The 13,833-nt window shown below is 38.8% G+C and overlaps 1 protein-coding gene across 4 annotated transcripts in view; it reads right to left on the bottom strand.

Annotated features, from left to right (window-relative positions):
* ZNF143 (zinc finger protein 143) overlaps nucleotides 1–13,833 on the bottom strand; it is a 54,000-nt gene that overhangs the window by 32,794 nt on the left and 7,373 nt on the right. For 2 of the 4 annotated variants that reach the window (XM_082844421.1, XM_082844422.1), the window contains exons 2-7: nucleotides 5,930–6,048; nucleotides 5,515–5,607; nucleotides 4,585–4,668; nucleotides 3,988–4,071; nucleotides 2,128–2,324; nucleotides 1,713–1,787 (exon numbers count right to left, since the gene is read on the bottom strand). In XM_082844421.1, coding sequence (XP_082700547.1) covers nucleotides 1,713–1,787; nucleotides 2,128–2,324; nucleotides 3,988–4,071; nucleotides 4,585–4,668; nucleotides 5,515–5,607; nucleotides 5,930–6,041 — 645 coding nt within the window. In that variant the 5' untranslated portion in view covers nucleotides 6,042–6,048. The remainder of the gene's footprint in view (nucleotides 1–1,712; nucleotides 1,788–2,127; nucleotides 2,325–3,987; nucleotides 4,072–4,584; nucleotides 4,669–5,514; nucleotides 5,608–5,929; nucleotides 6,049–13,833) is intronic. The other 2 variants (XM_082844419.1, XM_082844420.1) reach the window with 2 other exon arrangements.

The raw sequence follows: 13,833 nt of genomic DNA, 5'->3' as shown, positions 1-13,833 counted from the left end.
GATTGTAATAGAATTTTATGCTAATAGTATAATGTTATACGGACCAATGGTAAATTCATTCATTTTTTGTAAGACCTAGTTTATTACAAGTGTAGTTACAACTGTCTTTCTTTAAAAATATTCTATTATTTAAAAACTTAATTGTTAGTCACTAATAAGAGACAGAACCCTATTGGGCCACTCCAAGGCACTGACCTACATCTCTTGTATATATTTACACTGTGTTTGCATTTTAGTAGAGTTTGACTTTGATAGATTTGACATACTGCAGTATAAAAAATATTAAAGTCTCATTTTATGAATTCAAAGACTTGAAAATTTTGCCAAGAATCATGTAGTTTCAAAGCTGGTGGGCTTAATGATTTACAAACTGTGTTTATATTACTGCTACTTCATGGCATCACTTCAGTGATAAATAGAAATACTGGCTATCCAGCAATGTTTAAAAGCATCAAATTTTTACCAGTGATTTCTTTTATTATTATTTTATTTATTTATTTATTTATTTTTTGCAGTATGTGGGCCTCTCACTGTTGTGGCCTCTCCCGTTGTGGAGCACAGGCTCCGGACACGCTGGCTCAGTGGCCATGGCTTATGGGCCTAGGCGCTCCGCGGCACGTGGGATCTTCCCGGACCGGGGCACGAACCCGCGTCCCCTGCATCGGCAGGCGGACTCTCAACCACTGTGCCACCAGGGAAGCCCTCTTTTATTATTTATTATTATTATAAATATAAAATTTTCTTGATAACCCCCAACAGTACTACTCAATGGCATTAAGTGGTGATGCTAATGCTCAAGTTAAAAAGTGTTGCCTGAAGCAATAACTTTAGGAGTTAAATATGATAAAACACTTGGAAGACTGCAAAAAACTATGAGGGAGCAGTCAGCCAAATACTAGAGATAATTGCTGAGAAAAAAAGGAGCAGCATTAAAGCAGTAATATACTACAGTGATTATATAAGCTCCAAGAACATCCACCCACACAAACACCAACCCCTCAAACAAACACAAAAACACATAATTCATAACAGAGTCTTGAAATTTGACTTGTAGATCTCCCAGAATGCATCTGTGACTACTCTGTACTTAACTACAAACCCTGGCGAGGCTCTGCAGCTCTAGGCTGTTATTTGGGTAAGGGATAGCCAAGGACTGGACCCAAGGTGAGCATGTGAATCAAGGGCAGCCAACCAGTGGCCATCTGCAGCCCAGGAAGGAGTCTGGTAGAAGCAGTAAAAACAGCTTTGCCCAGAAGGAACAATGACAATTAGCTAGACTGGACCTTCTCTCCAGAAGTTGAAAAGGAAAGTATGGAGGGAATCATTTGTAAACAGAAGAAACAAAAACATAAAAAAAAAAAGTAGCAAGGGTTAGTCACAGTAAGGGTGAAGGCCCAGAAAAAGGATCCACAAGCTGCCGAGGGTGGGGCAGACAGAAGACCGCCTGGTCTCCAAAACTGCTTTGGACTCCAGAACACAAGCTTCATCTGGATTTCTGTGATATTTCTATTTCTTTAGTGCCACTTTCATCCATATAATGAATTCTGAGACCTGAGGAGGTAATCTGAGACAGCTGCTGCCTAATGCATACACTGTTTTTCTGAATTGGTAAGATATTCCTAGGGAGGTAGTGAGTTCTTGCTTTCATCCCTAGAAGGGCTCAGAAATGCTAAGAGAAAGAGATTCTAATATAAAAAAGTAGCCTTACATACCTGCATTTTTTTCTCTTGCTCATTTTCTCCAATCATTCCTGAACCTGTTACACTTTCACTTCCATCAATGGACACCTACAGGAATAAAATAAAGCTTAAAAAATTTTTCACATATTGATAACTGTTTAGGCTGGGAGATAAGTACATGGGTACATTATCATTTATTTCTCTGTGTGTTTGAAAATTTCCATTATAAAAAATGGGGGAAAAACCTTTTAAATTATATAAATGATATAATTTCAATGCAGGGAAAAAAACACAGCCCTTTTGATGTAAAACTTAATTGAGGGGCTTCTCCGGTGGCGCAGTGGTTGAGAGTCCACCTGCCGATACAGGGGACACGGGTTCGTGCCCCGGTCCGGGAAGATCCCACATGCTGTATCTGGGATGTTCTTCACATTGTAAAATGCTGTACCTTTGCTGCATACTGTTCCAAAGCACTGATGGTGTCGGGATCGATCGTGGCATCCCCAGTGTGTAGACCTGCCACTGTCCCATCAGCCTGAATTGCCAAGATGGTGTCAGACTGTGGGACTTGCACTGCATGGTGGATGTAAGCTGTGGTGCCGTCTTCCAGCTGAACTGCCTGTAATGCACTCTGGTCATAACTATCTGAGGGAGTAGAAGAGAATAGCATTAAATTAAAGGTAGTCTGATAAACAGTTACATATTTAAAGGAAGAAGGGAAGGAACTTTTATCGAATATTTACTGTGAGCAGGGCCCATGTGCTTTACGTATGTTATTTCATTCAATCCTCACAATGATTCTGTGAGGCAGGTATATTTACCACCTTATTGTACGAATGGGAAACTGAGGCTTGAGGAAGTAAAGTCACTTTCCTTAGGACCCAGGAAATAAAAAAAACTAACAATTAACAGTCAAAAATCAGTATGCAGGGCTTCCCTGGTGGAGCAGTGGTTAAGAATCCGCCTGCAAATGCAGGGGACATGGGTTTGAGCCCTGGTCCGAGAAGATCCCACATGCCACAGAGCAACTAAGCCCGTGCACCACAACTACTAAGCCTGCACTCTAGAGCCCGTGAGCCACAACTACTGAGGCCCGTGTGCCACAACTACTGAAGCCTGCGCGCCTAGAGCCCGTGCTCCGCAACAAGAGAAGACATCGCAATGAGAAGACCGTGCACTGCAACGAAGAGTACTCCCGCTCTCCAAAACTAGAGAAAGCCCACATGCAGCAACGAAGACCCAATGCAGCAATCAATCAATCAATAAATTTATTTAAATAAAAAAGGAGTACTAAAAAAAAAAAAAATCAGAGAAACCAGGATCTGAACTCATGTCAGTATGACTCCATGGTTTTTTCCCCCTTCTAAATAACCATACTAAGAAACATACAGCATTGTGAAATAATAAATCTAGCCAATTACAGTGAACCTGTGATCAACTCCCACTGCTAAGGAAAAAAAATTTTCAGAGTTTACTTTTCTCAACTTTAAATAAATTTATTTACAAATTCAAATATTCTATATTTTAAAAAATTTCTTCCTTTGGTTTCACAACTAAATATAGTCTTTTAAAACATTTACAGTCATTCTATAATAAAGTATTTTATAAAGTAATAACAATAGCTAATATTTACTGAGCATTTACTATGTGACAAATATTGTTCCAAGTGCTCTACATGTTTGTACATTTTGTCTTCACAACTACCCTATGATGTGGATACTTATCATTATCCTCATTTCAGATGATGAAATTGAAGCACAAAAAGGTTAAATAATTTGCTCAGGGGCACACAGCTAAAAGACAGCAGACCCAGATTTGAACCCAGATAGTCTGGCTACAGAGCTGTGCTCATTGCTCCTATGCATTCCACCTCAAACCCCTGGTCCTCCCTACACAAAGCTAATAAACATGAACATTTTGCCATATTTGCTTCAGATAGTTTTAAAATTTTTATTTAGTTTTAAAGACCAACACAAGGGGCAAAGGACCTTGCTAAAGACATTATATTTAAAAGGAAGAAAAAAATCAACAATTTAACTTTCAAGTGTTTAATTTCATATTTTAAAGGCAGTCTCTAGTTGAAGTCTTTCAGAGACCAGGGGTTTGCTATTTCAACCTGTTACTGGACAACTCAAATTATTAGAAAGTTTTCCCTTAGACTGTGCCAAAATCTACCATCTTATATTTGAGAGAACAAGCATAATTCTTCTTTTACATGACAACAGCATTTCTGCAACTAAAGGCAGGTCTTATTTTTCCCACACCCTACCTCCCCCTTATTTTATTCAAATGTTCAAAGCTAATTTACCTTTGGAGGTATGGTGAATAAATGCTGTAGTTCCATCTTCTAACTGCACTGCTTGCCCATCCTCTAAACGCAAACTGTCCCCTGCTCAAGAACAATGTTTACATTTAGATCCCATATTTTCCAAGCATATTCTGGTAACTCAACAACAACAGAGTCAATAAACCATTAAACACATCATACAAACCTATACTTCCTTTATGGATCCTTCAACATTTAAATAATTTCAGCAAAGCTGCTCTGAATAAGTGTTTAAAGGTAAAAAGATATTAGAATACCTGTTATAGGAATATTTACCAGGAGATAGGAGAATTGAAAGAAGGAAAAAAAAGAAAATGAGAAGGCATGTAGGATTTATCTCAAATAATAGAAATATTCACTTAGAACTGTTGCCCATTTATCTCCAGAGTAAAGTCTAGTAATTTCTTTTCCATTAACTTCGAGAGAAAATCTCAATTAAGTTAAAATGGTCTTTAGATCCTCTCCCCTTTCAGAAGGAGACCTAGAGATCAGGACTAAGTTTAAGTAGTAAGAGGCAGTTGGAGGCAGCAAATACTGAAGTATGAGAATCAGAAGGGTAAGTAAATATCAAATACTTACTACTTTTAGGTATGGGTACATGTTGAACATAGGCAGCAGAACCATCCTCCAACTGAATGACCTGACCATCTATGAGTTTCCCATCTAGAAAAAGCAATTTAAGCCAATAAATTAGCACAAGCAAAAATTTTAAACTTTATACAATTTCAAAATGATATCAACTATAAAAACATACACTACTTAAGATCATGTTCATCTTGATTCTTCCCTCAATGTTCTGAGGCAATTCAATAACACATCCAGTGATCCTACAGAAAGCAGAAAATCCTCCCTCAGCCATCCTTTCTCCCCTCCGATTTTCAATTAGACAAGTTCAAGAGGAAGAGTGGCTCATCTGAGCAAGCTACATGAGTCAAACCTCTATATACCTTTCAGAGCCACTTAGGAATCGTGACCCTGACCCCAGCGAAGCTGAAACTGGGAAGATAGAAAGATGTATCAGTATACATGAGGCCAGCTGTCATTCTCATCCCTGGGGGCTACAAGTCCCTTGACTATGTATACATATGCTCAGTAGCTTTCCAAAAAAACAAGGAATTTGAGAACTAGGCTATTTCTTGGAGCAAAGTAAACACTGATTTAGAAACAATGTTATAAAAGCAAAACCAAATGTCTACTTTTACGCATATTTTGTAAAAACATTAAATAATAATTTAAAGGGAAAAAGTGAGAAAGGTCTTACTAAAAATAGGTCAGGGACACTACCCCCTCCCCTCTTCCTCACTAATTCTGATACCCCAGAGTATCTTCCAAATATCTCAAAAGGTGTCCTCAAATTATCAAAACAAAATTTAAGTTAAACTGAAATTACTACCATATGTAGTACAGTGTCTGTAGGAGGGATTGGAAAGTGGTATAACTGCTAGGTGTTCCGACTCTGAGGTTATGAATTGCTGGTAATAACCAATGGGCTGTATATGAGGCACATACCTTTAGAATTGTGTTGTATATAAGCAGTAGAACCATCTGCAAGTGTTACTGCTTGCAGGCTTACACCTTCCATATTTTCTAAATTGTCACCATCTATTATAAAAAAAAAAGTTACTTTCTTTAGGTAACTATCATATGTGTGTGCTGTTTAATTTTTTAAAAAATAAAAATTAGTCAAAAGGCAGATTGCTTAGCTTAGACTCAAATGGGATTTCTTATAGCATTTACAAAAAATATTTCTACACCCTACTATACCAGCATCCATACCAGGGTAAAAATGCTCATAAAAAGGCTTAGCTTTGTGTTGCCTTTAGCTAAAGGAGGAGGAACAAAGTAAACAGTATTGTAAGTTTTCATTTTCCCTTAAGATAAATATTTCCAAACCCACATGATCCCTTCAAATAAGATTGCTCACCTGCCACAGTTACTGCCTCTGTCAGGCACAAGGTAACATGCTGAGCCTCCATTCCTCCTCCAGGAAACTCTGTCATTCCCTGAGAATCTCGATTTATCTGGGCTAACAACATTTTCTACCTTGAAAAAAATGTAGGCATTGAGAACAAAGAACGATGTATATGAAATAAAATCTACAAACAATATTTATGAACCATAAAAAATTGCTACGGAAGTGAATAGTGTTTGAAATAAGCTGAAATTTCACTTAATATGCAGGGTAAAAGTATTTGCCCAAAGTCCAGAGCATGCTTTTAATAATTCATCAGTAAACTATTGAGCACACCCAAGTCTTGCCCATCAGTTCTGTACCATGTCTAAAATTCCCATAATTAGTGTTCTTTGGGTTTAACATGGTTGAAGATTCCCACTTAGAATCCATGAATGGATTGAGTTAATCCTGTTGACTCAATCTTCAGAAATCTATGCTGAACCTGGCCACTTCTCACAAGCTTCGCCATTACCTCCCTGATCCAAGCCACTACCATCTCTCACCCTGAGATGTTAATGCAATAGCATCCTAACTGGTCTCCTTGCTTCTACTGTGACTTCCCTCATCTCCTCTCAACACAACAGTCAGATTGTCCTTTTGAATGAAAAAGTTAGATCACATCTCTCTTCTGCTCAAAACCCTTTGATGATTTCTCATCAGAGTAAAGCCAAAAGTCCTTACACTAGCCTATGAGGCCAATGATCTTGCCCCCATTTCTACTACTCTCCGTCTCATTCGTTCCATTTCAGCCACACTGGTGCCCTTGCTTTCCCTCAAACATACTGGATGTTCTGCTGCCTCAGGACCTTTACATTGATGTTCCTTCTGCTTGAAACATTCTTCCTGGTATCTTCATTATTACTCCCTCATCTTCTTCCAGTCTTTGTTCAATGGCACCTCAACGAGAGCTTCCTTATTCACCTCATTGCAAACTGTACCTCCAACCCCACAATGATGATATACTCCAGCCCTCTTCCCTCCTTTATATTTCGGCATAGTACTAATAAATTGACATATTACATGTATTTACTTATTTGGTTTTTTTCTTATCTATTTCTCCCTCAAATAGAATGGACAGGTGTTTTTATGTTTGCTCATTGCTGACTAAAGTGCCTAAAAAGTACTTGGCACACAACAGACACACAATTGGTGCAGAATAAATGGATGAATGGCTCTTTTACCAATCATCACCACAACCCCCTTCCTCCCTTTTCCTATCTCCGGGTCCCATTACCTCTGTAGGCCTTGAGTTGTCTCAAACATGAGTTGGGATAATTTAGCTGCCTTGAGCCAGGGAACTGGATACCAGAGCATCTCTTGAGGACCTTTCCAGGTCTAAAGATCTTATTTCAGTGTCAATATTTAAAAGAGCAATATGCAGATAGTAGTAATAATTTGCAATTATTTTTATGTTAGGACTACTTGAAGATTTTTGTTTTATAAACACTATAAACTACACCCTCTTTGGATTAAAGCCAGGGACTATGGTTTAGACTCTGACAGGTATCAGTGCTGTGATAAAAGTCAATCACAGGCTGACTTTTCAGGGATTCCTGAAATATTTCTAATCTATAACTGTTCATAAAGCAGACTGAAACTTCAATACTTCCTTGCTACATCTAAGGGCTAACAGAGAAGCCTCAAAGTAAAACTGGTACTCTGCTGTTAAGCCCCCTGATGAGTACAGGATTGGGACAGGCTAATTTTCAGAACAAGTACTGCCACTATATAACAGAAATAAGACAAGGAAATGGAAGGGAAAACACCTATAAAAATGTAGAAAGCACTCTATGATTTTTACAGCATTCATCTAGAAGACGAATTTTGAAAAAGGCAGATTACAAGTTAATTTGGGTCATGATGTTAAGAAATGCCTATGGTTTGACCATAATTCAAGCATTTGTCCTTTTCATTGAATTATCTATAAATCTCCAAATAACTACATCAACAGGTAACTGATATATCTGCAATAAATAAAAGTTATTTCTTGTCTGAAAGCTGGTCAAGGGTTAACTTTCTTTAGGAAGGCTTCAGGACCTATAGTATCTATCCTAAGGGAAAAAAATCTACACTAACTGAAACATCTTGAAGAGACAGCTGATTCCTGGACACAAACTGCTGGCAAATACATGGGGTGGTGAAGGAATCAGAAGAGATCATATGGGCACTACAATTACCAGAGATAATAAGTGATGGCAAGTACACAGCCCATCTTATTCTCAAAAAGGCTCTGTGATACAATTAATGCCCTTTGTTAGAAAATGATCAACTAGGGAAAATATGATAATGAATAGATGAAATAAATAAGCTAGAGATCAAACACTCTATAGTTGCTCATATCATATCCACCATCATGTCTTGATTATTTCTGGCACCAACATTTTCAGGTTGTGTGAAAATAAGTATGTAAGATACACATGACACCTTTAGAAAGGGCCACCTTGCAAAAGGTAGTCAGCTTCCTGTGCTTTAATAATGAATCATGGGCCAAAATCAAACACAGAGGAGGCTGTCATGGGGGCACAACAGGAATCTCAAATGAAGACATCTGTGTAATAAATAAAGTTCCTGCCTTTCTGGAAGATGATGATGGATATTAGCATAAGAGAAAAAAACACACTTACGAAATTTAGCAAATGTTATGTCCGGAATATAGAAAGAAATTCTACAACACAACATCAAAAAACTAATAACCCAATTAAAAATTGGACAAAGGACTTGAATAGAAATTTCTCCAAGGAAGATAAACAAATGCCAAACAAACATATGAAAATATGCTCAATATAACTAACTGTCAAGGAAATGCAAATCAAAACCATAATGAGATATCACCTCACACCTGTTAGAATGCCCACTATTGGGACTTCCCTGGCTAAGTGGTTAAGACTCTGCACTTCTACTGCAGGGGGCCCAGGTTTGATCCCTGGTCCGGGAACTAAGATCCTGCAAGCTGCGTGGCACGGCCAAATAAATAAATAAAAATAAAACAAAAACAGTATGGAGATTCCTCAAAAAATTACAAATAGAATTACCATATGATCTAGCAATTCCACTTCTGGGTACATATCCAAAAGGATTAAAAACAGAATCTCAAAGAGAGATTTGCACACCTCTTCACTGCAGCATTATTCACAATAGCCAAGAGGTGGAAGCAACCTAAATGTCCATCAACGGATGAATGGATAAAGAAAATGCAATTTATATATACACAATGGAATATTAGTCTTAAAAAAGAAGGAAATACTGTCATATGTTACAACATGGATGAACTCTGAGGACATTATTCTAAGTGAAATAAGCCAGTCAAAAAAAGACAAATACTGCATGATTCCACTTATATGAGCTATCTAAAGTAGTCAAACTCTTAGAATTAGAAAGTAGAATGGTAGTTACAGTACTAGGGGAGTTGTTTGATGAGTATAGTTTCAGTTTTGCAAGATGAAAAAGTTCTAGAGATCTATCACACAACAATGTCCATATAGTTAACACTACTGTACCCTACACTTAAAAATGGTTACGACTGTAAATTTTATGTTGTGGGTTTTTAACCATAATTCTTAGAAAAAGGTCTGAACACATATGGAAAAATGTTAGGATCTGTTAAAAACCAAGTGGATACATAAGCTTTTATTCAATTACTTATACAGGTACTCCTCCTTATATTTGATAGATTTCATAATTTTTAGAGTGAAAAATATCCAAAATTATTGGCAGGAAGAAAAAAATGTCTGAAAATTGATGGTTAAAATTAGTAACTAAATACTAGCTGACTTCATCCCTTAAAAAAAAGAATCAGTGTTTCCTCAGTGGTATGAATCTACATCAGACGAATATTTTAAAATGTGAAGCCCTTAGATATTTCAAGTTTGGTCTAATTTGTTAGATACAATTATTACCACAAATTATTATGAAAATATAAATCTAATGGTACAGGTATAAAAACTACAAGTAACCTTTATTGTGGTAAGAAATGAAACAAAAAGAAATCTAGATTAACAAATCTTAGAGGTCTTTTTGCATGAAGCCACAGAAGCCAGGCCTTCAGAAATTGTCAAGCTCAGATCCTAACCTCAGGCTGGTTTCACCTCAACACTTAACAGAGAAGCTATGCCATTCTATTACCTGGTCTCAATTCCAAATTTTCCTCATAAATTTACTACTATACAAAGTGCTTCTCCATTTAAGCATGGTCATTTGTGCTGCATTTTATGACATCTCCTAACCTGGAATGAGGAAGTTCCTTAGTACAGCAACATAAAAATAGCAGGCTAGGGGCTTCCCTGGTGGCGCAGTGGTTGAGAGTCCGCCTGCCGATGTAGGGGACATGGATTCGTGCCCAGGTCCGGGAAGATCCCACATGCTGCGGAGCGCCTAGGCCCGTGAGCCATGGCCGCTGAGACTGCGCGTCCGGAGCCTGTGCTCCGCAACGGGAGAGGCCACATCAGTGAGAGGCCCGCGTACCGCAAAAAAAAAAAAAAAAAAAAAAATAGCAGGCTATCCTGTACCTTTGCAGTATGCTGATCCAGTAACACGCTTTGATTAACATTTGTGGAAAACTATCTTTAAATCCCTTCAATTTTATTTAAATACACCCAGGGAATAAGCATGTTCCACTGATGAAATGTAATTCAGTTAAGTACAGAGTAGTTAGAATGTGCTGGTGAATGATGTAGAGTTTTCATAGGCTCTACAGAATGCTAAAGGGTAAAACTGAGGGATAGAGTTTATACTACCTATTTTAAAGAAGTAGAATATTCTATCAAGATGGGTGAAATGTTGGAAATTGAAGGCTTTCAAACTTTTTGCCAAGTTCCAGGACCATTCAGAAATAGAATATTTGAAACTGACTGGCAGGTACTTGAGATGAGGCCTAGGAGACCTGAAACTAAAATACCTGTGAGAAAAAGAGGTGAGAAGAGACAAGAATTGAGAAATGGACACCTAGGTCTAGTCATCAGGAACGTCAATTTTGGTGATGGTTTGTTCTTAACTGAACCACTGATGTGAAAAAGTACCAAAACAAACCTATCTCAAACCTCAACAGTGTAGCATTAAAAACAGAGCTTGAGGGCTTCCCTGGTGGCGCGGCGGTTGAGAGTCCGCCTGCCGATGCAGGGGACACGGGTTCATGCCCCAGTCCGGGAAGATCCCACATGCCGCGGAGCGGCTGGGCCCGTGAGCCACGCTGAGCCTGCACATTCGCAGCCTGTGCTCCGCGCAGGAGAGGCCACAACGGTGAGAGGCTCACATACCGTAAAAAAAAAAACAGGGCTTGATAAGGGCACACCTGCATAGCTCAGTTTGCTAAGCATGCCCTGGCTTGCTTTCACTGAGACTAGGGAGTTTGAGGAAGCATCAGGAGAAAGAGAAAGGTTCTGATATATTCAAACTCAACTTCTGACATTGTTCTGTTAAAAAAAGCATAAAGTCGTTTCAAAACTATGATGCCACAAAAAAAAAAACTGATGCTAGATTGTACTTTATTTCCCTCAAGATAAACACTGTGCATGTTAATATTTTATTACCCAAATTGCTCATCTTGTCACAGGTAAGGGAAGCAAAGCATTGTGAGACAATTATGAAAATGAGAGAGGGCACTCCTGAAACACAACACTATAACAAAATAGATCCTTTGTCCAAAAAAGTATATTGAATAGGACACTAAACATGGATAGTTAAAACATATACCTCTAGTCAGAAAAAACTGTTTGTACAGGTCATATTTACGAAGCATTTTTCAGATCTAATAACTTATTTGATGGAATAGTCCTGAAGGGCCATAAAAGTTCTTGGGCTCTTCCAACCTCTTCTGAACCCCCAAAGCAGTCCAGCAAACTTACATGTCTTTATTTCTTCATGATGACTATTTAAAATATTTTCCATTTACCTCAAACCTTCTACCCCCACTCCCTCTCCTGCTATCCTCCCACCCTGTCTCCTTCACCACTTCATTTTCAGCAAATTAATCAGCTCCCAACTTCACGGAAAATACAGAAGTCAGCAGAGGAATTCTCTGCCAACAAACCTCACTTCACTGCATTTCCACACATTTCTTCCTTCTCTCCTACAATATTACCTTCCTACAAGGTAAGACTAATCCTTCCAACCTGTACTCTGCATTTCATCTGTCTTTCCTCCTTAGGGATCTCAGGGATCTCTCCTGTAAAAAATTTCCCTCTCTCCCCCAGTTCCTTCCCATTAATAATTTAAAAAACACAAAAACAGGGACTTCCCTGGTGGTCCAGTGGTTAAGACTCCATGCTCCCGATGCAAGGGGTCAGGGAACTAGATCCCTCATGTTGCAACTAAGAGCCCGCGTGCTGCAACTAAAAGATCCTGCATGCCGCAATGAAGATCCCTCACATGGCAACTAAGACCCGGTGCAGCCAAATAAAAATAATAAATATTTTAAAAAACAAAAACAAAATCGATAAAACAAAATCTTGCCTCTAACTCAGCTACTAGTCTCTCTTTCCTCCTTATCACAGCTAGATTTCTCTAACAGTTGTTACTAAGACTATTTCCTGATTTCCCACTGCTATCCATCTGGTTTCTGTCCCTAAGTATTGAAACTGCTTTGGCTGGTCACTAATCTCCACTTTAACATGAAGTTCGATGGCCATTCCTATGAATGAGAGATGAAAATATTCATCCACAAAAAGACTTACACAAGAATGTCCATAGCAACTTTATCCATAATAGTTCCAAATTGGAATGAACTCAAATGTCCATCATAAAACAGATTAAAAAGCTGTGATAGGGGCTTCCCTGGTGGTGCAGTGGTTGAGAATCCGCCTGCCAATGCAGGGGACGTGGGATCGAGCCCTGGTCTGGGAAGATCCCACATGCCGCAGAGCGCCACAACTACTGAAACCTGTTCATCCTAGAGCCTTCGCACTACAAATATTGAAGCACACACACTCTAGGGCCCGCGTGCTGCAACTACTGAGCCCACCTGCTGCAACTAGTGAAGCCCGCGCACCAAGAGCCGGTGCTCCGCAACAAGAGAAGCCACTGCAATGAGAAGCCCGCTCACCACAATGAAGAGTAGCCCCCACTCGCCACAACTACAGAAAGACCTCGCACAGCAACGAAGACCCAACGCAGCTAAAGAAAAAAAAAAAATGTGATGGATACTTTTCTGTCTTATATTGGGTTTGATATCATTGACCTTTATCTCCTTCTTAGAACATTCTCTTACCTTGGCTTCTGTGACTTCCACACGCTCCTGGTTTTTTCCAACTTCCTAGCTAATCCTTTTCCGTTTCTCCTATGGGTTCCTAAATACTGAGAACCCACAAGTTTCCATCCTAGTTTGTTTTTTCATTTTATGCACTTTTCCTCTTGGAATATCATATCCATTCCATTGGCTTCAAAGATCTCTGGAATTTATAAGCTCTTTAAAATCTCTCTAGTCCTTTCTCTTAAGGGCTCCTGATCTATATATCTAGCTGCTTACTGGCCTTGGTGATCTTCATGGTCCACAGTCACCTCCATCTCAAAACAGTTTGCCACAAAATTCTACTTTAGTATTTTCTCCCTCAGTGATAAACGCAGTCACCTACCCAGTAGTCAAATCCCCCTTATTCTCCAACCGATCACTAAGAACTATCACTCTACCTCCTAAATATCTGTCAAATCCATTTGCTTCTCTTATTAGGTTGTCTTAATTCAGGGTACCATCACCGCTTGGGTTACTACATCGGCCTCCTAAAATCCACTCCTACCCTCCTCCAATCTAATCAGTCCAAGTGCTTTCAACTCCAATCAGAGCATTTCTCTGTCTCAAAACCTTCAAAACTTTCCCATTTCCCCATATAGTCCAAATGTCATGATCTGGATTCTACTAACTTCTCCAATAAGACGAACAATCA

This window comes from Leucopleurus acutus, assembly GCF_964270905.1.
Source record: "Leucopleurus acutus genome assembly, chromosome: 8".
In the NCBI taxonomy this organism is placed as follows: Eukaryota; Metazoa; Chordata; class Mammalia; order Artiodactyla; family Delphinidae; genus Leucopleurus; species Leucopleurus acutus.
This window is presented reverse-complemented; position numbering and strand designations above follow the sequence as displayed.